General features: G+C 39.9%; 1 protein-coding gene across 14 annotated transcripts in view; it reads right to left on the reverse strand.

Moving 5' to 3' along the window:
* The window catches only part of NCOR1 (nuclear receptor corepressor 1), a 225,722-nt gene that overhangs the window by 101,005 nt on the left and 97,020 nt on the right, over window positions 1-27,697 (reverse strand). For 8 of the 14 annotated variants that reach the window (XM_056135715.1, XM_056135717.1, XM_056135722.1 and 5 more), the window contains 6 exons: window positions 27,114-27,286; window positions 25,659-25,749; window positions 21,096-21,274; window positions 19,601-19,655; window positions 17,951-18,052; window positions 1,555-1,682 (listed from right to left, as the gene is read on the reverse strand). In XM_056135715.1, the coding sequence (XP_055991690.1) occupies window positions 1,555-1,682; window positions 17,951-18,052; window positions 19,601-19,655; window positions 21,096-21,274; window positions 25,659-25,749; window positions 27,114-27,286 (728 nt within the window). The remainder of the gene's footprint in view (window positions 1-1,554; window positions 1,683-17,950; window positions 18,053-19,600; window positions 19,656-21,095; window positions 21,275-25,658; window positions 25,750-27,113; window positions 27,287-27,697) is intronic. The other 6 variants (XM_056135723.1, XM_056135718.1, XM_056135724.1 and 3 more) reach the window with 1 other exon arrangement.

Raw genomic sequence — 27,697 nt, forward strand, 5'->3', positions numbered from 1 at the left:
GCTAAAGTGCAACACTTTAGCAGTATCTGAAATATAATATTTCCTACCAAAAAGTCAATATTCCCTTTCTGAGGATTATTTACACTATTTACATCTATAGGTCTACTCGGACTCTCCTCTTAATTTTTTCTTAACTTTCTTCACTCACTAAATTTTACATTTGTAGGATTTATCTATTTCATGTAAATCTTAAAATGTCGTAGAATAGAATTACTCCTTTTATTATAAAGCATTTCATTGCAATCATTGATTTTCAACCTATATCTGTAGCACTGTCCTTCCGTTGTTCATCGATTTGCTCGAGCAGGCCCAGTAACGTCTCCATTGTGAGACTTGTTACAGTGTTTGGCATATCGAATATGTCAACCTATATACCTGTTTTGAAAGAAAGGGTTCGAAAAATATTTTACTTTACCAATTTATCACTCATTTACAATTCTGTGGAATTCCAGGAGTTAGCGCTATTCATCTACAACTGTGTCACCACCTCCACATTTAAAAGATAGGCCAGAGAGATAGTACAGTGGACAAAGCACTTGCCTTGCAGGGAGCCAGTTAGATTCCCACTACAGCTTACAAGCCCCCAATCCCTGCCAGAGAGATCCCTGAACAGAAAGTCAGGAGCACTGCCAGATGTAGCCCAAAAACCAGAAACAAAAAAATCAGCATCAATGTAAACTCCTAAAATTAACTTTATTCTAAGTCTCAATAAAATTGATTCTTAAGGGGTAAAAACACACATCTGCTAAGCCCCATCCAATCCTGCCCCAAGTACACATGAAGGTAGTGTTCTCACTCTCTGAGTGGGCGAATCACCCATCAATTTTCTGTATACATTTTTTTTGTTTTTTTTTTTATTTATAATGAACATGAGCGATTTTATAACTAGGGAAATAACAGCCACAAATAAACTAGGTACTCTTTTCACACATGCAACACTAAACTACATCCTGGACACAGTATTATATAATAAATATAATAAAACTGAAATATAAAGGCACAATATATAACTGAAAACTGTGAACATCTTTACACTAATGTACACTATCAAGTCAAAAACAGATCCAGAGGTCTCTTTCAAGTAGAAATTAAGCTAATTTATCTTAGCGATCAGATACTGCATTATTATAGATACCTACTTTTTTCAAAAGGTAGTATTCTAAGTCTAACAAATAAGTCCACTTTCAACAAAAGCGTATTTACTCTATTAGTCAATTTCCTAATTTTATTAAGTAACCATGAGATAGTCAAAGCACAATTCAATAGCATAATTCTTATTATGACTATGACTTTATACCTAAAATAGATTCGGTTTATTTAACAACAACTATTACAGGGCTAGAGATAGTCTCAATGAGCTAAACACATGTTTTGCATGCAATTCTGAGAACGGCATGGTTCCCCAAGCACCAACAGGAGTGACCCAAAAGCACCAAGTTGAGTAGTCCCTGAACACTGCCAAGTACAGCAAATAATAGTAGTAAAATTGACAATAACAAATTTTAAAAACCTGCTACATTATGCTAATTATTTGATTCTAATCATTTAACTCACTTAGAATCTTCCTTCTCATCTTTTTCTTCTTCATCTTTCTTTTCCTCCTCCTTTTTCTCTGCTTTTTCCACTTTATCTTCTTCTTTTTCTTCTACTTTTTCTTCTTGGGAGGGTCGAGCAATTTGCTGCTGCAATAAATAATCATTCATAAAATTCAAAGGAAAGAGAAATAGCTCCTGAAATTGTGATAAATTATAACATATATGCAAAATTTTAATAACTTTCAATGTAACTGGGAGTCATTAAAATTTAGACTATGATCTTATACTACAAAAAAGGGACAAAAAGTACTCCAATACATTTAATATATTCCTTATGCTTCACATAAAAGTATACACACATTTAAGATAGCGCTTAAACTCACCAGAGAGGCAAAACTATTAATATTTTTCACTTAGAAATATAAAAATCTGAAAATGCTCTTTATTTTAAAAATTGCTACAGGAGGCTGGAGGATAGCACAGCAGGTAGGGCGTTTGCCTTGCACCTGGCCGAACTGGGTCCGATTCCCAGCATTCCATATGGTCCTCCAAGCACCGCCAGGAGTAATTCCTGAGTGCAAAGCCAGGAATAACCCCTGTGCATCGCCTGGTGTGACCCAAAAAGCAAAATAAATAAATAAAATTGGTTGAAAAAAAATTCCTACATCTAATCCTTGACTCAAGCATTTCAAGACTACCTTAATATTCCAAACCTAAAATTTATCAAACCATTAAAGTATTCTCAATAATATTATTATAGTTTGGGTCAACATGTTGACAACAGTATTGATATTTATGGCTCTCTTACCTCACCACTCCCAAAGTGCTCAATCCCTCTTCCAATGTTTTACATTATTTCCAGTCTGTCTCTTCATTTCCTACTCTCACCACTTGGAAATCTCAGTTTTGTAATACAATGCCCCAGGATTGTCATCATGTGATATCATCTATTCCTTCATTCTGTTTCTCAATACGGCTCAGGTGAGTGAGATTATCCAGTATTTGTCCTCCCTCTTGTGTGCTCCTTATTTCTTCATTATCATGGGTACCAAAGTTTTTTTAAAACTTTCTCTGAGGGGGCCACACACCCAGCGGTGTTCACAGCCCACCTCTGCTTCTGTGCTCAGGTGCTATGGTTTGGAAACCATGTGGTGCCAGGATTTAAATCAGAAACACATAACAGCAACATGCTGGGCAAGAATCTTAACCCTTATACTATCTCTCCAGCCTGTATCATACATAGAATTAGAAAAAATATCTTTATGAGTTTCACAGGGATATAGCTCAGTGATAAAGTATATGCCTTGCATGCATGACACTTGGGTTTGAGTCCCAGCACCACACACACACACACACACACACACACACATACACACAAAAGGAACATTTGTTTGAATGTAATAGTAGCGATAAAGTGATTAGCAAGACTAAAGCAATTTGAAAAAATATTAAAGATATAATAAAGTGGGGTGGAGGAATCGAACTGGGGTTGGCCCGGTCAGCTGCATGCAAGGCAAACACCCTACCTGCTGTGCTACTGCTCCCCATATTTGATATGCCAAACACAGTAACAATAAGTCTCACAATGGAGACGTTACTGGGCCCGCTTGAGCAAATCGATGAACAACGGGAGGACAGTGCTAATAAAGTATAAGTGAGGGGCTGGAGCAATAGCACAGTGGGTAGGGTGTTTGCCTTGCACGCGGCCAAACAGGGTTCGATTCCTAGCATCCCATATGGGATGATTCCACCAAGGGTGATTCCTGAGTGCAGACCCAGGAGTAACCTCTGTGCATCGCTGAGTGTGACCAAAAAAGAAAAAAAAAAAGTGAAACACTCCAATATTTCTAAATAATAATACAGCTATATAAATAGGATATGAATGAAGTCTAGAAGGGAACAATAAAGAAAGAGGTGAACTACCAGACTAAGGACCCTTTTGACTATAATGTCTCATTGGGTAACAGTGACTCTACAAGAAAAATGTGAAATTAAGTTTGACTCATATACACAAGACTAGGAATATTGCTCCATTTGAATCCTGCCTCATGAGCAAAGGGAGAAGGCAGTTGGAATAGAGGAGAGTCACTAAGTCAATGATGGTTGGAGGGATCATTCAGGATAGGAGATGTGTGCTGAAAGTAGATGAAGGACAATTTGATATCCTCTCGCTATCATACTGCAAACCATAACGCCCAAAAATAGAGAGAGAATATGGGGGAAACTGTCTGCTACAGTAGAAGGGGGAGAGTTTGGGTGGGGGGGAGAGTACAGGGACATTGGTGGTGGAAAAAGTGCATTGATGGAGGGATGGGTGTTTGATCATTGTATGACTGAAACTCAAACACAAAAGTGTTGTAACTGTATCTCACAGTGATTTCAATTAAAAAAAAGTTTGAGTCTCATTTATTTTTAATTCAGGAATTTAGAGTAATTAGCATTGAACTCTAACTTTTCTTTAGAGCACAGTGCCTCTTATCCCAGCCCTCTTCCTTTACTTCTGCCTTTTCTACATTTTCATTTGATGCTCCAGATTCACCTAAAAACGCCCAACATTTTCATGTCTTTGCCTAGAATATCCTTGTACAATCCTTTTTTCCTTTCCTGGTTTAGTAAGCTCCTGTATAATCTTCTAAGATACATTTCAAAAGGTTACATCGCCTATGGAACTTTGCTTGACTTAAAGAGAAGATTAAGGAGCCAGAGAGATAATACAACAGACAGGGAGCATGCCTTGCACACAACAAACACAGTTTGATCCCCAGCATTCCATATGGATCCCCAAGCCTTCCAGGAGTGATTCCTGAGTGCAGAGCCAGGAGAAGCTCCTGAGCACAGCTGGGTGTGCCCTCCCCCCCAAAAAAGAGGAGGAAAGAGAGAGAGCAGGAGAGAGAGAGAGAAAAAGAGAGAGAGAGAGAGAGACAAAAAGAGAGAGAGAAAGAGACTCAAGGTCTTGTCTCCTTACCCTGCCCCTGCATACCCATATATGCTTGGAGTGCACATCAGTCTGATTATCAGAATCTGCTGGCTCACTACGTTATCATATCTCATCAACGATAAATAGCACTGCAGTGTAGCACTGTCACTGCCCTGTCCTGCCCTGTCAAAGCCCTGGAAGCTACATTCATACCCCAACAGCTGCAGTCATACCACCACCTCATGACTGAGTTTCACAGAGATGCTAAACTGCTGAAAATTTCAGGTATACCAGTAGTTTTTGGCTGAAAACTCTGGGCCTTCAGGCCTTCTTGAAGTAAGGATCGGCAAACGCCCCTACATGCACCTCCCCATACTTCTAGAAGCCACGCCCTCTCTCCACCACACTGCCATGTAAGCTTATCTACTGGTGCTGATCCAGACTCATAATTAAATCTTGAAAGGGATCAACTACATGCAGAAATTTCTCAGATACACAAATCTCCAGCTGAGACCTCCAGGGTGATCTTGAGATAGAGATGGGCCAATTTCCTGCCCTGCCAAAACCCTGGCAGCTACACTCACACCCCAACAGCTGCCACCCTGCCTATGTCTGGACTGAACTGCCTCATGACTGAGCTCCACAGAAATGCCAAACTGCCAAAAATTTCAGGACACCAGAGGTGTGGTTTTTTGACTGAGATTGGCGTATCGAATACGTCACGGTAGCTTGCCAGGCTCTGCCGTGCCGGCAAGATACTCTCAGTAGCTTGCCGGGCTCTCCGAGAGGGGGCGAGGAATCGAACTCGGGTCGGCCATGTTGGCCGCTTATAAGGCAAACACCCTACCACTGTGCTATCGCTCCAGCCCAATAAAAAAGTTAAAAAAGAAAAAAAAATATTGATTTTATATAGTTCAACTTAATATATCATAAGCCCAGGAATAACACAAAGAAAGAATGCCTACCATAATAACCAAGTCACAAAAGTAAATGGCTGAAAAAACTAAGCTTACTATGGCAGGAAGATGGGAGTTTCAGAAAAGAACCTCGAGACAATGGCAGAGGAAAGAGATCACTCTGATGGAGGATATGAGGCTGGAACGTTGTATAACAGTAAAACTCTTATTAATAGTATTATAAATCAATAGCACAGCGGATAGGGCGTTCGCCTTCCAAGCGGCCAACATGGCCGACCCGAGTTCGATTCCTCCGCCCCTCTCGGAGAGCCCGGCAAGCTACCGAGAGTATTCGATATGCCAGACACAGTAACAACAAATAATTATAAATCAAGGTGACTAAAAAACGTTTAACACATAAATGAAAAATAATTCTTTATTCTGGTTATTTGAAATGTTTTCCCTGATCCCATTTTTATTACCTAACCTTAAACATTTCCATTAAATAATAAGCTGTCACTGTCACTGTCACTGTCCTCCCGTTGTTCATCGATCTGCTCTAGTGGGCCCAGTAACATTGTGAGACTTGTTACTGTTTGGCATATCAAATACACCACAGGTAGCTTGCTAGGCTTTGCGTGCAGGGACAGTGACAGTGAAATAATAAGCTATTTGCTAATAATACAAGAACAAATTTTTAAACCAAAATATTCATATAAAAATGGAAGTTATAAGCAAGGAATGAGGAAATTATGTAGTCTGCTGCAACATTGTTAGAGCTGGAAGATATGTTGAGTGAAGTAAGCCAGAAGAAGAAAAAGAAACATAGGATGATCTCACTTTTCTGAGGTATATAGAATAATGGATGAAGAAATGTACTGTAGTAAAAGTGGGGGGGGGCACCTAGATCACCCTTGACCTGAGAGAGGAGAAGAAGAAGAAAACAAATCAAGGAAGGAAGAAGAGAACGGGAAGTAATGGGTGAACAGTCATCGGAATTCAGTTATACTGGTGGTATGGGTGAGTGGTATAGCTATATATCCAAAACACAGACTCAACAAAACTGAAAACATTAGATCTAAGCTGTAAGCACTGCAACTCTGTAATGTGCCTGTTAACAGGCAGGGATGGAATGGTAGTCAGGGTAGGAAGAGAATATGGTAGAGGGAATTTGGCACTGGTGGTGAGTTTGGTGTTGAAATATTTTATACCTAAAACTATCCGTAAGTTTGTAAATCACAATTCTTTAAAAAACTAAAAATTCAAAAATAAAGATAAATAATTTTTAAACAGCTGAAGACCACCGGGGCCCAGCCAAGGCCATGCTGGGACCACTCTCCACACACTTGGATGAGCCTCACGCATAAAAGAACTGGCAGAGGAACCCAGGTGTGTGGGACCCGGGGCTGAGATGTCCAAGCCTGCACGGTTTGGGACTGGACCTGCCAGTAACTAGACAGTTACACCCACCAACTGCCGTGTAACTCCAACAACGGCCAAGATCCAGAGATTATCACACTCAGCTCCTGGGAGAGAACAAGGCAGAGTCTCCTACCCTATGCCTGACTGTCTCCACCAGGGCCCAACAGCTGAAGACCACCGGGGCCCAGCCAAGGCCATGCTGGGACCACTCTCCACACACTTGGATGAGCCTCATGCATAAAAGAACTGGCAGAGGAACCCAGGTGTGTGGGACCCGGGGCTGAGATGTCCAAGCCTGCACGGTTTGGGACTGGACCTGCCAGTAACTAGACAGTTACACCCACCAACTGCCGTGTAACTCCAACAACGGCCAGGATCCAGAGATTATCACACTCAGCTCCCAGAAGCATGCGGCCGCATTTGCGGCCACGCAACATCTTATCATCTCATTCCTAATTTGGTCAAACTGGCAGGCTACCAAATGTAACCTGCCCACACGGCAGAGTCTGGCAAACTCCCCATGGTATACCCAATATGCCAAATACCAGTAACAATGATGGGTCTCATTCTCCTAACCCTGAAAAAGCCTTGAATATGGCACTTTAAAAAAAAAAAAATTCTCAGGGCTAGGACAAAGAAGACGTTACTGGCACCTGCTCGAGGCAATCGACGAACAACAGGGTGGTCGTGATCGTGATCGTGAATTTTTAAACAAATTATTTGTGTTTCATGTGATAAGTGAGAAGCAGGGTCAACTTCAGCAGGATTCTCTATAATAGCAAACTCAAGTAAAAGTGTTAGGCTGAAATATATTTTGAAATTAATTGAATACGTTTCTATACTAATATTTCTATACTAATTGAATATAATATTCTATACTGTCACTGTCCTCCCGTTGTTCATCGATTTTCTCGAGTGGGCCCAGTAACGTCTCCATTGTGAGACTCTGTTGTTACTGTGTTTGGCACATATACATTTTATTAAAATGCTCAGGTCTATAGAACACCGAAAAATTATCACTAAGCAATGAAGCTACCAAGAAAATGAATGACTTTATTTTGCAGTAGAGGGAATGAACCTAGAGCAAGCGTCACACAAGCAAGGAGTGTTCTCTACCACTAAGCCATTTCTCCAACTTCTAAAATAACTATATTTAGAATGAAGTGTACTATTTCAGTTACTGTTTCATGTGAGGTTTTTTTGGGGGGTGAGGAAAGGAGTTACTTCATGGGGTTGGGGAGATAACTCAAATCTAGGGTGCATGCCTGGCATGTATTTCTACACCACAGACCTCCCAGGTGAGCTGGGAATGGCCGTCGTGGCCCTGCTATCACTGGGGAGATAACCTCCTGACAAAAATAGTCTCAGGGATGTAGCTCAGAAGTAAAGCACTTGCTTTGCCTGTGTGAGGTTCTGGGTTTTATTACTAGCACCACTCAAAAAAAAGTATTTTTTAATCAACTGGAAATACAGGGAAGATGTCAACAGTCAAAATGTACTAATATAAAAAAAAAAAGGGGGTGGGGAGCTGGAGAGATAGCACAGCGGGTAGGGTAGCCTTACACGCAGCAGACCCGGGTTCGATTCCCATCATCCCATATGGTCCCCTGAGCACCACCAGGAATAACTCCTGAGTGCAGAGCCAGGAGTAACCCCTCTGCATCGCCAGGTGTGACCCAAAAAGAAAAAAAAAGTACTAATATAGTAATAATAACTAATGCCTTCATTTATTTAGTGAAGGAAGAGAAAGAGAGGAACACTTGTTCAAAAAAGAACACCGGTTTCTCCAGAGTGAAAAAAGCCTCAGAGAGAAATAAAAAGGTATGTGTTCAAGAGAAAATATGGTTTCAAAGAGCAAGCCTAGTGCCTTTAAATCAACTGTACAATGAGTACAATGAGGCTACTTTCCTAAAGACTGAAAAACGACCATCACAAAAATACACCAAGGCAAAATGGTGACAGCTATTACTATTTATTGGGCTCTCTGGATGTACTTGACAACAGAGACTTGATGCGTGTAAGTACTTTCAGGTTTACTCCGAAAGGTTAGTATCAGTAACTCCATTCTCATGGATGGGAAAAACAAGGATAATTAAATAAAGGGGTGTGTCTAAAGTACATAAATAACAAAAGGCTGATGAGGGCTGGGAAGTGGCTCCAAGTGCTGGAGCCATGGGGCTTCCTTTAAAATGCCTGTGAGGCAGATGATTTCTATTTAACTTTTCTCTACATTGATTACATTCATTATTTTGACAAAAGATGCACCATTATTGTTTAGAATTCCCTCCCCCCACCCCCCAACAATTTCAGAATTGCTGAAAAGGCATTGTGAAATACTTTGTTTTCTATATCTGGTTATGAGAATCATATAATGATTTGGGATTTCTGCAAAGAGCCAGATAATTACGAGATTGGTTTCTGTGCGTCTGGTGTTAAGTCTGTGCCGCAAAGCCACGGGGGGGGGGGGGGGGGGGGGGGGGAAGGGGGCAACTTGTGACCTCGGTAGGGCATGAAGGACGAGCCGGTACCACCCTCCCTTCCCATGAGATTGCAGTTGCCCTGCCACCGCCAGCTCATACCTGGCTTTCCTATAAGCTCTGAGGCAGCAGCCACCTTGCTGCTGGGGGGGTGGGGGGGGGTGGGGAGGCGAAAGAGAGCAACACCCTTTCCCTCCCGGGAAGGCATGGCATTGTGGGGGGCAACTCGTGACCTCGGTAGGGCATGAAGGACAAGCTGGTACCACCCCTTCCCATGAGACTGCAGTTGCCGGCTCATACCTGGCTTTCCAATAAGCTCTGAGGCGGTGGCCACCTTGCTGCGGGGGGTTGGGGGGTTGTTTTTTATGTACTGCATCTGGCAGTGCTCAGGGCTTACTCTTCACTCTGTGCTTAGGGATCACTAGTGGCAGGCTGGGGAACAACATGGGGTGCGAGAGATCAAATTCAGGTTGGCTGCACACAATGCAAATGCCCTACTCACTGTATTACCACTCTGGCACTGGAGCCAGGTTTTTTATCCCCAGCATTGTATGGTCTCCTGAGCACACCAAGAGCAACCCCCAAGCACTAATTTGAGTGTAGCTCCAGAAAACAGCCAGGCATATAATGCCCAAAAACATGTCTAAAAGAAAAAGAATAGAAACCTTTCAACCCTTTATTTAACCAATATGGAATATTCTTTCTAACTCTAGCTAAAGTTTTAGTAAGAAACTACAAACCTCAATATAAGTATAGGTAAAGGTAAAGGCCCTCCCGTTGATCGTCGATTTGCTCGAGCGGGCCCAGTAACGTCTCCACTGGAGACTTTGTTGTTACTGTGTCTGGCATATCGAATACATCACGGGGAGCTTGCCAGGCTCTGCCGTGAGGGCGAGATACTCTCGGTAGCTTGCCGGGCTCTCCGAGAGGGGCGGAGGAATCGAACTCGGGTCGACCATGTTGGCCGCTTGTATGGCGAACGCCCTACCGCTGTGCTATCGATCCAGTAACAACAAAGTCTCCAATGGAGACGTTACTGGGCCCGCTCGAGCAAATCAATATAAGTATATGCTTTCTAAATGCCTTTGTGAAATAAAAATAAGCTCACATAATTAGAGAAGAATATGTTGGCATCAAGGAGTACAAATTCTTATAAACAGTTATCAAGTACTTTGAAACAAAGAATATATTTTCTAAATGAAAGCAGATACCACAGAAATTCTATCTGATAGATATATATGGAAGATTATATTAGAATAAAGAATTGACTCATCTAGGAAAAGACACCAAGCCGATGAAACTCCCAGGTAGGCTGAAAACTCTGGGGTCTTCTCAGCATGGGGATGGGCCAAGTTCTCAACCTACCAGAACCCCAGTGCTACAACCCACACCCAGTGGTTTTTGGCATATACACAGCCCAGCTTCAAAGTTTCACAACTAATCTCAAGAGATATCAAGCCAAAGAATCATCTCATTTCTACAGTTCCAAAGCAAATTCAATGGGAAAGGAGCACAGAAGCCCACTAAGCTCCATAAGTAAAAATGATAACACAGAAGGCTCAACTAGCAATGAACGGCTCAGAAAATTCTCAAATGACTTTGAGATACAAAAAATTTTATTTTGATTTTTTTTTTTTTTTTTTGCTTTTTGGGACACACCTGGCAATGCATAGGAGTTACTCCTGCCTCATGCACTCAGGAATTACTCCTGGCTATGCTCAGGGGACCATATGGGATGCTGGAAATCGAACCCGGGTCGGCCGCGTGCAAGGCAAATGCCCTACCCACTATGCTATCACTCCAGCCCCCAATTGTTTTTTGATAAATTGATTTGCCATTTTTCTTGTAACAAACAAGGTAAAATATGTTGTGCCTACTAAGAGGTTAGGCTCGGGGTATGAGGGGGACAACTTGGAATAGTGGTAAAGGGAAGATCACATTAGTGGTAGGACTGATATTAAAATACTGAATGTCCAAAACAACTACATTTTTAAAAACTTTGTAAACCATGCTGTTTAAATAAAATTGCAGGAAAGAGGAGGGGAGAATTAAGTAGAAATTTTTACCTCAAACAAAATTACTATTACAAATAGAATCATATTATTCATAATTCTTAGCATAGAACTGTAGTACTGTTCTCCCGTTGTTCATCGATTTGCTCGAGTGGAACTAGTAACGTCTTCCATTGTGAGACGTGTTGTTACTGTGTTTAGCATATCTAATATGTCACAGGTAGCTTGCCAGGCTTTGCCATGCAGGCGAAATACTCTCGGTAGCTTGCCGGGCTCTCCGAGAGGGGCGGAGGAATCGAACCCGGCTTGGCCAGGTCAGCGATTTGCAAGGCAAACACCCTACCACTGTGCTATCAATATGAGCAGAATCTAACAGAATTTTGAAAGAAAAGTTAAAACTATTTGCCAACAATAATATTTAAATAAAATTCTAAATGATTATTTCCCTATAAATAAAACTCATTTCAGAACAAATGATAATGTAATATGTCCTATGGCAACTGCAAGTTAAGAATCAATCTTGAGGGGCTGGAGAGATATCACAGCGGGTAGGGCATTTGCCTTGCACGGGTTCGATTCCCAGCATCCCATATGGTCCCCTGAGCATAGCCAGGAGTAACTCCTGAGTGCAGAGCCAGGAGTAACCCCTGTGCATCGCCAGGTGTGACCCAAAAAGGAAAAAAAAAAAGAATCAATCTTGAAACTTAGGCCTCTAAATTAATAGCATACATCTGATAAAATTACCTCCTAAGAAGTTTGCAAAGATGACAGAGCAAGTAAGAAGGCTCACCCCACCAGAAATGATCCCTCACTACAAACCAAGGAGTAAGCTACAAGCAGAACCAAGTGTGATCTCAAACGAAAAACACTTTCTATGAAGATGAAGAGACAGTACAAGTGGGAAGGGTGTTTGCCTTGCACACAGCAGGTAACCCATGTTCCATTCCCAGCACCACCTGAGCACAGGAGTAAGCACTGAGCACAGCCACAGGTTCCCCCCCCCCCCCCAAGAAAAAAAAGAAATGGAAAAAAATTACTTTCTGAGATGCTGGCAGTGGGGATAGGAGAAACGACCCAATGAAAGTGGAAAAGGGTGGGATGCGGGGGGATGGGGAGTGGGAGGGATACTGGGATTTGTGGTGATGGATAATGGGCAATGGTGGAGGTATGGGTACTTGATCATTGTATAAACGAAACCCAAACACAAAAATTTGTAAGTCTACAACTGTACCTCATGGTGTTTCACTAATAAAAATTAAAGAAAAAAAAGTGGAAAGGATCTTTACAAACTTCAGCAGAACTCTAAAGAGTCTTACAAATAAATTTGTCTTAATACTACTAGGATCACCTAAGATATTACTTGATTATCTCCCAGATCACAGAGATTTAAAAAATGATTTTTAAATTAGTCAGATCTCTGTAACTCACTGAATCATTGTATTACTGTCGTCCTGCTGTTCATCAATTTACTCAAGCGGGCGCCAGTAATGTCTCCATTCGTTCCAGCCCTGAGATTTTAGCAGCCTCTCCTTACTCATCCTTCCCAATGCTGCTGTATTGGAGGCTCTTTCAAGGTCAGGGGAATGAGATCCGTAATTACTACTGTTTTTGGCATATCAAATACACCACAGGTAGCTTGCCAGGCTCTGCCATGTGGGCGGGATACTCTCGGTAGCTTGCTGGGCTCTCTGTGAGGGATGGAGGCTTTTGGTTTGCTGCCTACTGTCTAAACCCCATCAAATATGATGTAGTAATTATGGAAAATGGGTAGGTAGGGAATGTTTTATGATGTGTCTCTATAACTACCAAGGGTAAAATGAAAAGACTGACCTTTCAGTTTTAAAAGATACATCTCCAACTCAGATCATTTTTCTAAACTCCAAATATATATCTAATTTCCCACTTTACATTACCATTTCGACTTTCAAAGTTACTTAAAATTTAGCTATACCAATGTCCTCCACAAATCTGCTTTTCTTTCACTAATGGCTACCACAGTAACTAACCACTCCAGAGAGTTAGATTATTTTAATAACTGTTCTTAAATCACACACTATCAACCATCAGCTAAACCTATGGCCATACCTTCAGAAATAACCAATGCTCTCTACATTGCACTATTATCTAGTTCAAGCCATTGTGATTACTAAAATAACTCCCTGAGTGATCTGATTGCTGCTTCTTGACTCCCTTACAATCTAATTTCAGCAGAGAAACCAGAATAATCCTGCAACTAAATCTGTTATTACTCTTCTGATCAAAAGTCCAATGAGTTTGCCTCTCATTTGCTATCAGCTATAACATCATTCAGTTCAAGAGCCCTTAACTTATGAAAAATTATTCAATAAAGCACCAAAGAAATGAACAACACAGATATCAAGATATCTTTTTGTTTGTTTGCTTGCTTTTTCGGGGTCACACCTGGCGATGCACAAGGGTTACTCCTGGTTCTGCACCCAGGAGTCACTCCTGGCGGTGCTCAGGGGAACCTTATGGGATGCTGGGAATCAAACCCGGGTCGGCCGAATGCAAGGTCCTACCCGCTGTACTATCTCTCCAGCCCCTCAAGGTATCTTTTTGAACTGAACAGCTACATGCAAAAAAGTGGGCTCAGATCTCTGCCTAACACCATGTACAAAAGTAAGATCAAAGTGGATTAAAGACCTCAACATCAGACCGGAATCCATAAGGTACACTGAGGAAAAAGTTGCCAAAACCCTCCATGACATAGAAGCTAATGGTATCTTCAAAGATGTCACACCGCTGGCCAAGCAAGTGAAAACAGAGATAGACAAATGGGACTATCTTAAACTAAGAAGCTTCTGCACCTCAAAAAAAAAACAGTGACCAAAATATAAAGACAGTCTACAGAATGGGAAAGGATATTCGCCAAATACACATCCAACAAGGGGTTGATATCAAGGATATACAGAGTACTGGTTGAACTCCACAAAAAGAAAACATCCAACCCCATCAAAAAATGGGGCAATGAAATGAATAGAAACTTTCACAAAGAAGAAATCTGAATGGCTAAAAGGCACATGAGAAAATGCTCCACATCATTAATCATCAGGGAGATACAGATCAAAATCATAATGAGATATCATTTCACACCACAGAGACTGACCCATATCCACAAGAACAAAAGAAACTGGTGCTGGCGCGGATGTGCGAGAAAGGGACACTCCTTCATTGTTGGTGGGAATGCTGACTGGTTCAGCCCTTTTGGAAAACAGTATGGACAATTCTCAAAAAATTAGAAATTGAGCTCCCATTTGATCCAGCAATACCACTCCTGGGAATATATCCCAGAGAGGCAAAAAAGTATAGTCGAAGTGACATCTGCAATTGTTTGTTCATTGCAGCACTCTTTACAATAGCCAGAATATGGAAAAAACCTGAGTGCCCGAGAACAGACGATTGGTTAAAGAAACTTTGGTACATCTACACAATGGAGGACTATGTAGCTGTTAGAAAAGATGAAGTCATGAAATTTACATACAAGTGGTACTACATGGAAAGTATCATGTTAAGCGAAATGACTCTGAAAGAAGTGATAGACATAGAAAGATTGCATTCATCTGGGGAGCATTAAGTAACAAAATAGAAGACTAACACCCAAGAATGGCCGAGATTAGTACCAGGAATTTTACTCCATGGCTTGGAGGCCAACCACACATGCTAGGGGAAAAGGGAGCTCAGATAGAGAAGGGAACACCAAATAAAGGCGTTGGGAGGATCCTCCCAGGATAGGAGAAGCATGCTGAAAGTAGACTATAGACCAAACATGATTGTCACCCACTGCCTCTTTTGCAAACCACAACACCCAATAAGAGAGAGAGAGAGAACAAAAGGGAATGCCCTGCCACAGAGGCAGGGTGGGATGGGAGGGATGGGGGGTGGGAAGGATACTGGGATGGGTATTTGATCATTGTATAATTGAAACCCAAGCACAAAAATTTGTAAGTCTACAACTGTACCTCATGATGCCTCACAAAAAAATAAAATAAAAATAAATAAAAAATAAATAAAAATATGTCCCTACAAACACTAAAAAAAATCTTTTTGATCTGAAATACTATTTAACTCTAACCTCCCAAATTCCCCGTGAAGCAACCAAAAAAATTAAAGAGAAAAAAAAAGGAAAAGGAAATGGCAATATGTTAAAAAGACTAATCTAAGCTTATGTGGAGTCAAGTATACCAAAGATTAGTTCAAGGTGTGTTCACTCTGGAATATGCTTGGGGATGTGTTAGCACAGAGAATATGCAGAAGAAATCACTTATATGACTGGATTCTAAGAAGGCCAAGTGTGCCACAGAGAGGAGTGAAATGCTATCCCAAAGTTATTTGGGACAGAAAAAGAATGCTTTAGAGTAACCCTGTCATATTAAGCTTCCTGTTAAAACTTTCTCCTCTACCGTTACAAACAAGAGACTGCCACTCTGACAAAAGAAAAAAATAATATAATAAATACTAAATTATTTCCTTGTATTATCAGGGATTGTAAATGTTGAAATATAATTTCTAAAGGTAAAACTAATGTTAGAAATATTAATTTGGGCAATTTAAAATATATTTATCATTAAAAATCTATAGCTGAAACTGTTTAAAACATAGATAGGTTCTATTGCCTCTAGCTAAAAGACCTGCTCTTCACTTTCTCTGCAGTAAGCAGAGGGGCCTTTAAAATGGGTCAATGCTTCCTTATTAACTGTTAACATACAATTTTCTGCCTTTCAATTAGAAAATCTTTATGGAGCTCTACAATCATCTTTGTTTCTACAACAGAATTACCATTAGTATGAAAGTACGATTTTTATCATCCACTCCTTTTATTTCCTCACTCATCAGTCCTATCCATTTCTTTGTTTGCCCCTTCACATACAAATAAGGGCAAACTTGTACTACTGCCATGCCTTTACCCTCTATACCAGTGTTCTTTAACTACAGGTTCTCAAACCATTGCTAGTCCATAGAAGAAGAAAGGTTTAAACCACTGGACTTTGTGGTAACTTGGTTATAATTGTCAGCCCATGGACCAGTATGCAGGATGGATAGATGTTGGTCCACAGGTCTAAAAAGGCTGAAAGACACTCTTTAGCTCACTAATCTCTTATTCCTTTATCAAACCACTGAAAATGCATATCAAAATCACCTCAGTTTACTAAAAGACTAGCAATAGTATACAACTGACTCATGAAATACCCAGATGTATTTTTTTTAACCAAGAAACATTGTTTTCAAAGAACAAGTGCTTTTTTTGAAACTATAACCCTAAAAATGCAGTCTGTATCTTGTGATGTTGTTATTATAGCATCCTCTTTAGAAAAGCATAAATAAGGTATGATAGTGTGTTTAAAAAAATCTTTTTTAGCTCAAGTGCTTTTGTGGGGAGGCTCCCAAATGGTGCTCAGTGGATCCAGGGTCACTCATGGAGAAACCTGGCCAACTGGGTTAGCAGTTCAGTGCTAGGACCTTGGGCCAGCAGGGCCACCACTGTGGTTCTCAGGGGTCTCCAACATTACACCTGGCAAGAGTCAAAAGGCCTCAGTATCTGATGATAAATGTAGTTGTGGGAATCAAGCCCGTGTAAGCACATGCAAGGCTTTTCAATCCCCCGACCTGGTTAAAGTTCTTTTTAAGAGTTAAGTTATCTAAAGTCCAGAAATAAAGTTAAACCAGATCCCAGATTATTTCAGTAAACAATCCTCTACTTTAGTTTCAATGCTATATTTCTCATCTTAACTTTTTCTTTTTTCTGACCTAAACAAAAGAACTGGTAAAGATGACATATTAAATGAAGTATTAAGGATTTGTATTAAATTTTATTATTTCCTGCTAACACTGAAATGCAGAAATTAGAGAACAGGGAAATATAAAACTTTTCATTAACTGTATCAAATGAGAAACTTAAAATATAGAGGCTGGAGTGATAGTCCAGTGGAAAAGGAGTTTGCCTTGCAAACGTGGCCAACCTGGGTTCCATATCCGGCATCCCATATGGTGCCCTGACCACCGCCAGGAGTAATTCTTAAGTGCAGAGTCAGGAGTAATCCTGAGCATTGATGAGTATGACCCAAAAAGGCCAAAAAAAAGAAACTTGAATATATCCAAAGTGGGACAGATAATTGTTTGCTTGAAACTTTCTTATTAATAGTACTATAAATTACAGTGCCTAAATAAAAATTCTCTGATTCAAAAAAAGAAACCTCACAAACAGAATGTATAAATCAGGAGCCAGGGAGCTAGCACAAGGATTAAGGCACCAATCTTGCATGTGTCTAATCCCAGTCAATCTCCAGCATCACATGATCCTTTGAGTATCATCAGGTGCAGCTCTGAAAGCCCACAGGAATGTCAAGTGTGGCCCAGTAGGCCTTTGAGCACTACTGCAGGGTCCAAGAAGCACCACCTGAGCCCCCATTTTGAACCAAAGACTCAGGGGCCAAGAATCGATGGTGGGGCCCCGGGCCTCCTAAGCACAAATTGGGAGTACACCACCCATGAACACACAAAAATAAGAATACGTAACACATTAAACACATAAATTTCAAAATAAAAGACGTTTACAATACACAACAATATAAATATCAGTCCATGAGGTATACAATTAAGCAAAGACTTCTGATACAAATCCTTCATATGCCACCACTTCTGAAATATCTTTCCAGATAAATATCAAATGCACCTGGTTTCTTCCTCTGCGTTTTCCATAGTTTCTTCTTACTAGGGCTTTATAATTCTCATTCTTTTTTGTTAAATAGTAATATAAAACACAATCAGGAACACTCTGTAAAAAACATTAAAAAAAAAACTTTTTGAAAAATAAAAGTATTATTTAAATGAAGTAACATGTTCAAGAAAAATTTCTGGTAGTCCCAAAGTAAAAACTGAAGAGGAAAACCGACATGGCTGACATTTTTGGGTATTACCTATGATATTAAAAAGTTATATCTAATATACTTATTGCAATTAATCAAAATATGCAAAATATAACAAAATTATTATAAAAGCACTAAAGCACTTATTAATCAATAAGTAAATTGTTAGTATGTATAAACACACACACATATAAATATAAATATATATAAACATATATAAATATCTCTAAATACTTTGGAAAAAATTTTCAGGAAAAACAAGAACTTTGGTATTTTGTTTTATTTTGTTTCGGTTTGGTTTGGGGGCCACACCCAGCAATACTCAGAGGTTTACTCCTGGCTCTGTACTCAGGAATTATTCCTGGTGGTGTTCAGGGGACCATATGAGATATCGGATATTGAACCTGCGCAAGGCAGGTGCCCTACCCACTGTATATCACTCCAGCTCCAGGAATTGTGATATTTTAAGTAGAAATTTAATAAAATTGAAAAACAATTGTAATTATTTTAAAGAAATATAATATCAGGTAATTTTTCAATAAATACAGTAATTAGTTTTTCATACTAAGGATTTGTTATCACATAACTCTAAACATTACTATATTCACCACATGAGAATCTTTTAAATATTAAGTCTTCTGCAAAAATGGGTTCTATTTAACTAATTCCATGCACTAGAGTCTAACTTAAACCGTGATAACTGAGGGCCAGAGCAATAGTATAGCAGGTAGGGCACTTGCTTTGCACATAGAAGACCGAGGTTTGATCTCCAACAAGCTATATGATCCCCAAGCACTGCAAAGAGTGATCCCTGATTGCAGAGCCAGGAGTAAGCCCTGAGAACCACTGGATGTGACAAAAACAAAAACAAATCTGTGGTAACTGAATGTGCTGAATGTGAGGGCAGCAATAAATTTGGCAAGAGTGAAATGTTTCTGAACATTCAATAACCAAAAATTAAATCAAAATCTTCTGTGTAATAAATCAAAGGTATTTTTGGTAGCACTCTACCATGTTATAATTTTCAGGCATAAAGGTATCATGAATGGAAAATCTTAAACTCTTGAATCCAGAGAAAAAGGCCGTCCTTGTGGCTGAGCTGCGCTCAATCCCCAGGGTTCCCCAAAGCCCTGCCAAAAGTGATCCTTGAGCACAGAACCACTGCTAAATGTGGCCCCAAAACAAACAAAAACAATTTTTTAAAGCTCTGAAGTCAGAGTGATAATATAGGAGGTAAGGTGCTTGCCTGGCACAGAGCAGATCTGGGTTGCATCCCGGGGCATCACAAATGGTCCCCTAAGCCCTACCAAGAGTGATTCCTGAGTACAGAGTCAGGGAAGTCCTGAGCACAGCCAGGTGTGGCTCCCAAAACAAAAAAGAGCTGTATTTAGAGTACAAAATATTCAAAAAAGTAAACGTTAACACCTATAAATATCCTTAATATAAGCATTTCTTACCTTTCTTTCCAAGTAAGACGCAATCAGTCCAAAATTTTTTGGATGTTGGATAAACCTAAGTTAAAAGAAAAAAAAGAAACAAAGAAACAACACACCACACAAACATTTTAACACCTTTGAATCACTGACGTTTTTCTTAGGGCAGATTTCTAAACCCATCAACCAGGAACTGACTCATTTGTGGTAAAATTCAGAAATCTTTATATTTTATTTTGTTTTGTCACTCCCTATTATGCTCAGGAATCCATGCAGTGCTAAAGATGGAACTTAGGCCTACTGCATGCAAAGCGTACCCTCAACCCTATCTTATTCTCTCTTTCTTTCCTTTCGTTTTCTTTCTTTCACTTTTGAGATCACACTAAGCGATACTCAGGAATTACTCCTGGCATTGCTCAGGGGGCCATATAGGATGCTGGGGATGGAATCTGGGTCTGCTACCCAGAAGGCAAAAGCCCTACCGGCTTTACTACTGCTTCGGTCCTTAACTCTATCTCTTTAGCTCCAGAAATTTTTACTTAATAAAAGCCCCCTCAAGGTGGTAAAGATAATACAAGAAATATGGTACTTGCCTTGAACAAGGCTTACCCTGGTTAGACCCCAGGCACCAAGTATGTTTCCCCTGAGCAATGCTAGCAGTGATCCAGGAACACAGACTCAGGAGTAGGCCCTGAGCACTATTAAGTGTGGCACCAAAACAAAAACAAACAAAAAAATTTCTCCACTACGGCTGGAGAAATAACGCAAGGGTTAGACCCAACAGCATGGCTAGATTATTGCCCTGGAGATTCTACAACCAATACCACTGTGTGTGGCCACTGTGACTCCTGAGCACCACTAGGGTGGCCCTGGAGGACCCTAGTACTGCTGGGCCTGAACAGCACCACATCCAGCAAGGTTGGCCAACTATGACTGGAAATGGTCCATGGATATGCTAAGCACTGCTTTCAAAAAAGAACTCCTTGGGGAGCCCACAAAACAGCTCAAACAGCTAGAGAATAAATCTGGCCCTCAGTTTGATCCCTGGTGTCACAAGCTTCTCTTTCCTCTCGCACTAATAGATGTCAGTCCTGGTGACCTCCAGGACCAGCCAGGCCCAAGCAACACCACACCTCAGGATCCCAGTAAGACCATCAGGCTTGTACCATTAGAGGAAAGTGTGTGTGTGTGTGTGTGTGTGTGGGGGGGGGGGGGGGGGAGGGAAATGAAAAGTAAATAGATCCTCAAGTGATCTGAACATCACAGTTTGGGTATACAACTCCGGATCTTATATTACCTACATTACCAATTAGAAACTTATACAAAGGTTAGACCAAATCTTTATTCCTCAGATTTGACACTATTCATTCAAAATGCCAAAATGAGTTCAAGTTTTAGGGAAAACAGTTCAGTATATAAGTTAATGCCAATAATTTTTTTTTAAATAAAACTATTTTTATTAATAATTTTTTACTAGTGTATAAAACTTCTATTATAGAATAATTTAAATTTAAATTACTTGTCCTTAAAGATCTCCTTTTCATGGTCAGTCCAGACATTCATAAATTGTCTGTCTTTATAAACCTTCATAGGGTCTTCCATAAGCCCATTCATGTTAATGAATTTGACTCGTCTTTGCTCTGAATCAAACATCATAGGTGGAATCACTGACAGCTGCCGCATTTGTTTTTCATTATTCTGCCAAAAAAATAGAGAAAAATGCAGTTTATTTAAATAATATTTGAAAATGGGGAAAGGAAATGTGCTCAAGTCAGAGAAGCCTTGGACTGATGATGCATGCCTCCATCATTGCTCGCCCCCATAACAATAGTGAAAATATATATATATAGTTTTAGAATTCCATAACTATCTTAATACATACTAGAAAAAGCTACATATGTATTTTAATGATAAGACCAGTACAGGAATTAAGATATAAAATAATTACTCATTAAAAACTGAGAAGCTGGGGATATGGAAGAACAGGTAAGGTGCTTGTCTTGCACATGGCTGATCCAGGTTCAATCCCTGGCACTCCATGTGGTACCCTGAGCCCACAAAGAGTAATTCTGAGCACAGAACCAGGAGTAAGTCCTTAGCACAGCTACCTGGGTGTGGCCCCCAAACAAAATTTAAAGGTTCATTATCAACTATTTTAATATGCACTAGAAAAAGCTACATATGTAGTTTAATGACAGTAACAGTATATTTAGTAACATGTAAAATATAGCAATTATTCATATTAAAAATGTTGGGGGCCACGAGAACAGATGACTGGTTAAAGAAACTTTGGTACATCTACACAATGGAGTACTATATAGCTGTTAGAAAAGATGAAGTCATGAAATTTACATATAAGAGGTACTACATGGAAAGTATCATGCTAAGTGAAATGAGTGAGAAAGAGAGGAATAGACATAGAAAGATTGCATTCATCTGGGGAACATAAAGTAACAAAATAGGAGACTAACACCCAAGAATAGCAGAGATAAGTACCAGGAGGTTTACTCCATGATTTAGAGGCCAGACGCACACGCTAGGGGAAATGGCAGCTCAGATAGAGAAGAGAGCACCAAATAAAGGGTGTTGGGAGGATCTTCCCAGGATGGAAGCTGCATGCTGAAAGTAGACTATAGACCGAACATGACTGCCACTCAATGCCTCTTTTGCAAACCACAGCACCCAAAAGGAGAGAGAGAACAAAAGGGATGCCACAGAGGCAGGGTGGGATGGGGGGATGGGGGCGGTGGGAGGAATACTGGAATCATTGGTGGTGGAGAATGGGCACTGGTAGAGGGATGGGTACTTGATCACTGTATAACTGAAACCCAAGCACAAAAATTTGTAAATCTACAACTGTACCTCATGGTGTTTCACTAATAAAAAATTTTTTAAAAAATGTTGGGGGCCAAAGAGGCAAAAATTGAGGGGTTTAACTTGCATGCACCCAACCTGGGCTCTATCCCCAGAACCACATATGGTACCACTAGCCCCACCAGAAATAATCCTTAAGCAGAGAGCCAGGGGTAAGCCCTGAGTATCAGCCAGTTGCGTCCAAAACCCCATAAAAGATAAAAATGTATTGAGGGGCCAAGAGATAGTACAGCAGAAACTGGGATAGATTCCCAGTGCTACATGACTTCCTGAGCAACACAAGATGCATCCGCCGAGGCCCCTGGGCATCACCACGCATGTCCCTGAAGGATTTCATTACCACAAAGGTGGCAATAGTGGTTCCCAGCACCACAGGGTCCTAGGGGCACATCCCTCACATTGAACCACCAGGCTGGTTGGCTGAATGTCATCAAGAATAGTCCTCAGGCCCTCTGAGGACAGTTTGGGATTGCTTCTTCCATCTTCAACTGAGTATAGCAGTGAATATGCATTTTATTCTTTATAATCTATTATAATTTAAGAAAATGCATTACTGAAAGCTGATACTACAAATAATGAAATTTTAGAGCAATAAGACATGCAGTAATGTCAAGTCCAATGAAATAATGACTTATGAAGCATTTAACTAAGTCTCCTTCTTCAAAGTATTAACATAATTTTAGAGAACTTTAAATACAGGCTCCAAAACATTAATTTTGTGTATTTTCTTTTGGGGGCACACCAGCTGTTCTCAGGGTTTACTACTGGCTCTATGCACAGAGATAACTCATGGCAGCATTTGGCAGAGCATATACAGTGCTGGGATCAAGCCTGGGACTTACTCAGACCCTCTGCTTAGGGATTATTTCTGGAGGAAACAGGGGACCACGTGGGGTTCCTGGGATTAAACTCAGGTTGGCTGTAAGCAAGGTGTGCCCTTCCCCCAGTACTATTCTCTGCCTCTAAAAGCCATTGATTTTTAGAGGAACTAAACTGACTTAATTAATTATTAGTCATGAGCCTTTTTATTTTTAGTTCTTGTATGTTGCCAGGGAACAAAACCAGAGCCTCACACAACACAAGGCATGTGCTTTTTGTTTTTGTTTTGGGGCCACACCCAGAGATGCTCCTAGCTCTGCACTCAGGAATCACTTCTGGTAAAAGGTATGTGTCCTGAGGTTGGAACGATAGCTCAGCAGGTAGGGCATTTGCCTTGCATGCGGCGGACCCGGGTTCAATTCCCAGCATCCCATATGGTCCCCTGAGCACTGCCAGGAGTAATTCCTGAGTGCAGAGCCAGGAGTAACCCCTGTGCATCGCCAGGTGTGACCCAAAAAGCCAAAAAAATAAAAAAAGGTATGTGTCTCAACTGAGTTATATCCCTAGTCTATGGATCTCTTCTGTTGATCTTGCTAACTTCACAATAATCTTTCCATTAAATAAAGACTACCATCCTAGACTTTCAACTAAAACTATTATATCTATACAATTTATTTTTCCCAAAAGTTAATTTAGAAAGTATATACAAATTTCCATTAAAATTCTTCTAATAAAATGACAAGTTCTTTGACCACAGAGTTAGTACAGGATTAAGGACATGCTGCTGAGTTCAGCTTGATCCCAGGCACCACATCCTCGGCCCTTACAGGGCTGTCACCCAGCAGGTCCCTCTGAGCCTCCTGAACACTGCTTGGGGAACCCCAAAACAAACAACAATGAACTAGGGTTTATCCTAAAACTGTTACTTATATAAGTAGACACTGCCTTCTAGTCCAACCTTCACGATGCATCTAATTTTATTGGATATTCTCAAACTATTTAAATACCATATGGTTTAGGATTGACACATTAACATGAAATCACTTCAGCTCATACTAGTTTGGGATGTTTACAAATGTCTCCTAATGGAATGAGTCAGAAAACAAGCAGAGAAGTTTAAATTTTAGTCATCATGGCAGAGATCACTGAAAGAAAATTTTAAATGCATAGTAATATAGTAGTAGTCTTTGACAATTACTTTAAGATAGTTTTTCCTACCCTGGGAAGACATTACAATGATCTAGGGAGCAGTGGAAGCTTAGGGTGCAAATTGGGAGCGGTTTTCTGTTTGTTTGCTAAAATAATGTAGATTTCCAGGGAGGCACTGAGTAGTTTTGTGATTTTGGTTTTTTGTTTGTTTTTTGTTTTTTTCTGAGAATGGGGCAGTAGCCCAATTAAGTTTTGGAAATCTCTGCTTTAGGGGGTCGCCATACTCAAATATGCAAGGTCTACATCATGTAGAAATAAGCTATGTTAAAAGGCCACATTATAAAGTCAAAAGTAGCAAAGCTCAACAAATGATAAGTGGCTTTGGGACTGAGATTAAGAGACAGATTGAACATAACTATAAAAAACCTGTTAGGAAACGGCTTTATTTAACGTTGATTTATTAATACCATTCCCAGGGTCACCTGGCTAGAGAATGAACACCCTTTGTAGAGCCCATGAGTAGCTCTGGCCTACAATCTACATACACACATCACAAAATATATGCTGGTTGGGTATTTTATGAAATATCACCAACAACTCAGTCTACTAACCCAGAAACCAGAGAGTCACTTTCCATCTCACTTTTCTCACCACTTCATCTAGTCTTATCCTTTCCATTGTACCTTTTATGTATCAACTATCAGTACCCTGATATATATTCCTGTCACTGTTGCCCTCAGATCTTACTTTTATCTAGCAGCCTCTACTCTTTCCAGGCTCCTACTGCCAAAGCTACTGATCCTGTCATTAACATTTAAAATATTATAAGAGGCTGAAGAGATGGTACAGGGGATAAGGCACATGCCTTGCATGCAGCTGACCCAACTTGAATCCCAAGTACCACATGATACCACTCGCATCACTGAGGGCAAGCCCTAGAAGCCGCAAGAACCACCAGAGTAGCCTAAGCCAACCCCAGCATCTCACGGCCAGAGATAGGATCTCTAGGCCCTCTAATCAAAACAAAGGACCATTTGGTCAAAAATTTCCAAATGAGCACTGCATGGGATGCCCAAAAGAAATCAAAGCAGGAAGAATGAGTTAAAATTTTTTCAATGATTGACTACAGTCTTTGAAACAGTTCAAACTCTTAGCATTGAGTGTCCTCTCACTTATATAAGGGTTACAACGCTAAAATGTGCAAATAGTGAGTTAACTTGATTAAATTCAGTTTTCTTACCTCCTGTTCAGAGAGCCCATCAATAATTTCAGAAATTTCATGCTCACTTCTAGCAATGGTGGCTGAAAGACCAGCTCCCCTCTGTCCAACTCTATAAGGGAAAAATTATAAATACATTTAAAGGACGTTTATAAAAGAAGGGCATCAAAGAACTTATAAAGACTACTTTTTTTTTTAAAAGTGGAACAGTTTTATTTAGAGACATGTGAGAAAGGAGAAAGAGAAAGAGGTTATATGCTCAGGAAAGAGCACAGGTTTCTAAATGCTAAGAGTAAGTCATTCCATAAAATAAAAGGAAGGAATTACACATCTAAGGCTGAGACGTGGGTAACTCCCAAAACGGGAAATATGCCGAAACTACTTTCCTGAATGAGACTTTCTTAAGCAACCAGTAGTGGAAAAAGAAATAAAAAATACTACTGAGTGCTTACTTTTAAGTTTTACTATAATATTATAATATGACCATATTATATTGTAATGATATTTATTAATCATTATTAATAATTAAATGATGAGATCAATATTTAAAGAATACAAGTTCTAGCTCAAAATTAAACTACTTTTGGGAAACTTCTGGAAAGTCAGAGTAACTGGTACCATTTCCACTTCAAATAGCAGACTTGTGTTTCCCTCCAAGAGAATAGGGAAGCAGACTTTAAAGACAATATTTATCCCTCACAAAAACTTACAGTCATTAAAAGGGTTTAGATATTTCTTACATATGACAGTGGAGAAGTGAACTAAAGTTTTTACTTGTTAAGAGCCAGTGAGATAGTTCAAAGGACTTAGCATGTAGGAGCCCTGTCTTTTCATGCAGATTATATCCCTAGTACCACATGGTTCCTTTTGCACCACCAGAAGCTATCCCCAAACAATGACCCAAGATAGATAGGTAGAAAGTCATACAATGTTTGTAAAATTCTTTATAAAGAAAAATTAAGTGCCAAAGCACAGTACATCAGGTAAGGTACTTGCCTTGAATTCGGCTGACCTGGGTTCAATCTCTGGTATCCCTTATGAGAAATGATTAGGAAGAGCCCATTAGCAATGGGCCTATTAGGAGTGATTCCTGAGTGCAGGGCCAAGAGTAACCCCTGAGCATTACTGGGTGTGGTTCCCCCCCCAAAAAAAAAATTAAAAATTAAACACTAGGGAGAGAGATAGTACAGGGGTTAAGTCTCTAATAATGCTGACCACCCCACCCAGTAGGATCACACCAACACCTGAGAACTGCCAGAAGAGCCCTTGCTCTCCCTGCCTATGCTCAATTACATAACTAAGTTTTCAAATCTGGCACCTAAAATACAGTGCATTCAATTTTATTTTGTACTTGAATCATATTGTGGTAATTATCATGTCTGTCTTGTCATAAATCCAGTTTTTTAAAAATATTTTTGCTAATACAGAATTTCCACAAAATAGGCAAAACGTACAAATAAACACCAAATTTCTTACCGCTGAAATCTTTCTTGCTGTTCTCTTTGTTTTCGAATTTCTGGAAACTGCTTTTCATAGTACTCCCTTGTTTTGCTTTCTTTAGCTTTCCTCCGAGGATTATTTTCTATTCTGTCCACTTTTTTCTCCCATGCCTCCATGAGCTGATCATAACGCTGGCAGATTTTTTGTTCCTATTAAATACCCGTAGCAAATGAATAATTAAACTATACTTTGTAGTTCTGACAAACCTAATACATTAAAACATATGCTACTTCTTACAGCTAAGTCAGAAGTACATTTGGCCTATGATTCAATTGTGAATGAAAAGCTGTCCTTGATCTGAGAGAGAGTTCTTTCCTACGAAAGACCATACAAAGCATATTTTAGTTGAATTTTTTTGGTTAACTCTAAGACTATACAATTTAAGAAACTAACGGATGAATTACTAGTAGCACCTGACAAAACTTTTATTTTCTGTTAACATCTTTATTGTCAAAAATGTAAAAATTGTCAAAAATAGAAACATGCATAGAATATAATTCCAGTTATCCAAAAGCAATTCCACCATACTAATATTTTGATCTTTACAATATAGCAGGGAA

This window comes from Sorex fumeus, unplaced genomic scaffold (genome assembly GCF_029834395.1).
Source record: "Sorex fumeus unplaced genomic scaffold, SorFum_2.1 ptg000122l, whole genome shotgun sequence".
NCBI lineage: Eukaryota > Metazoa > Chordata > Mammalia > Eulipotyphla > Soricidae > Sorex > Sorex fumeus.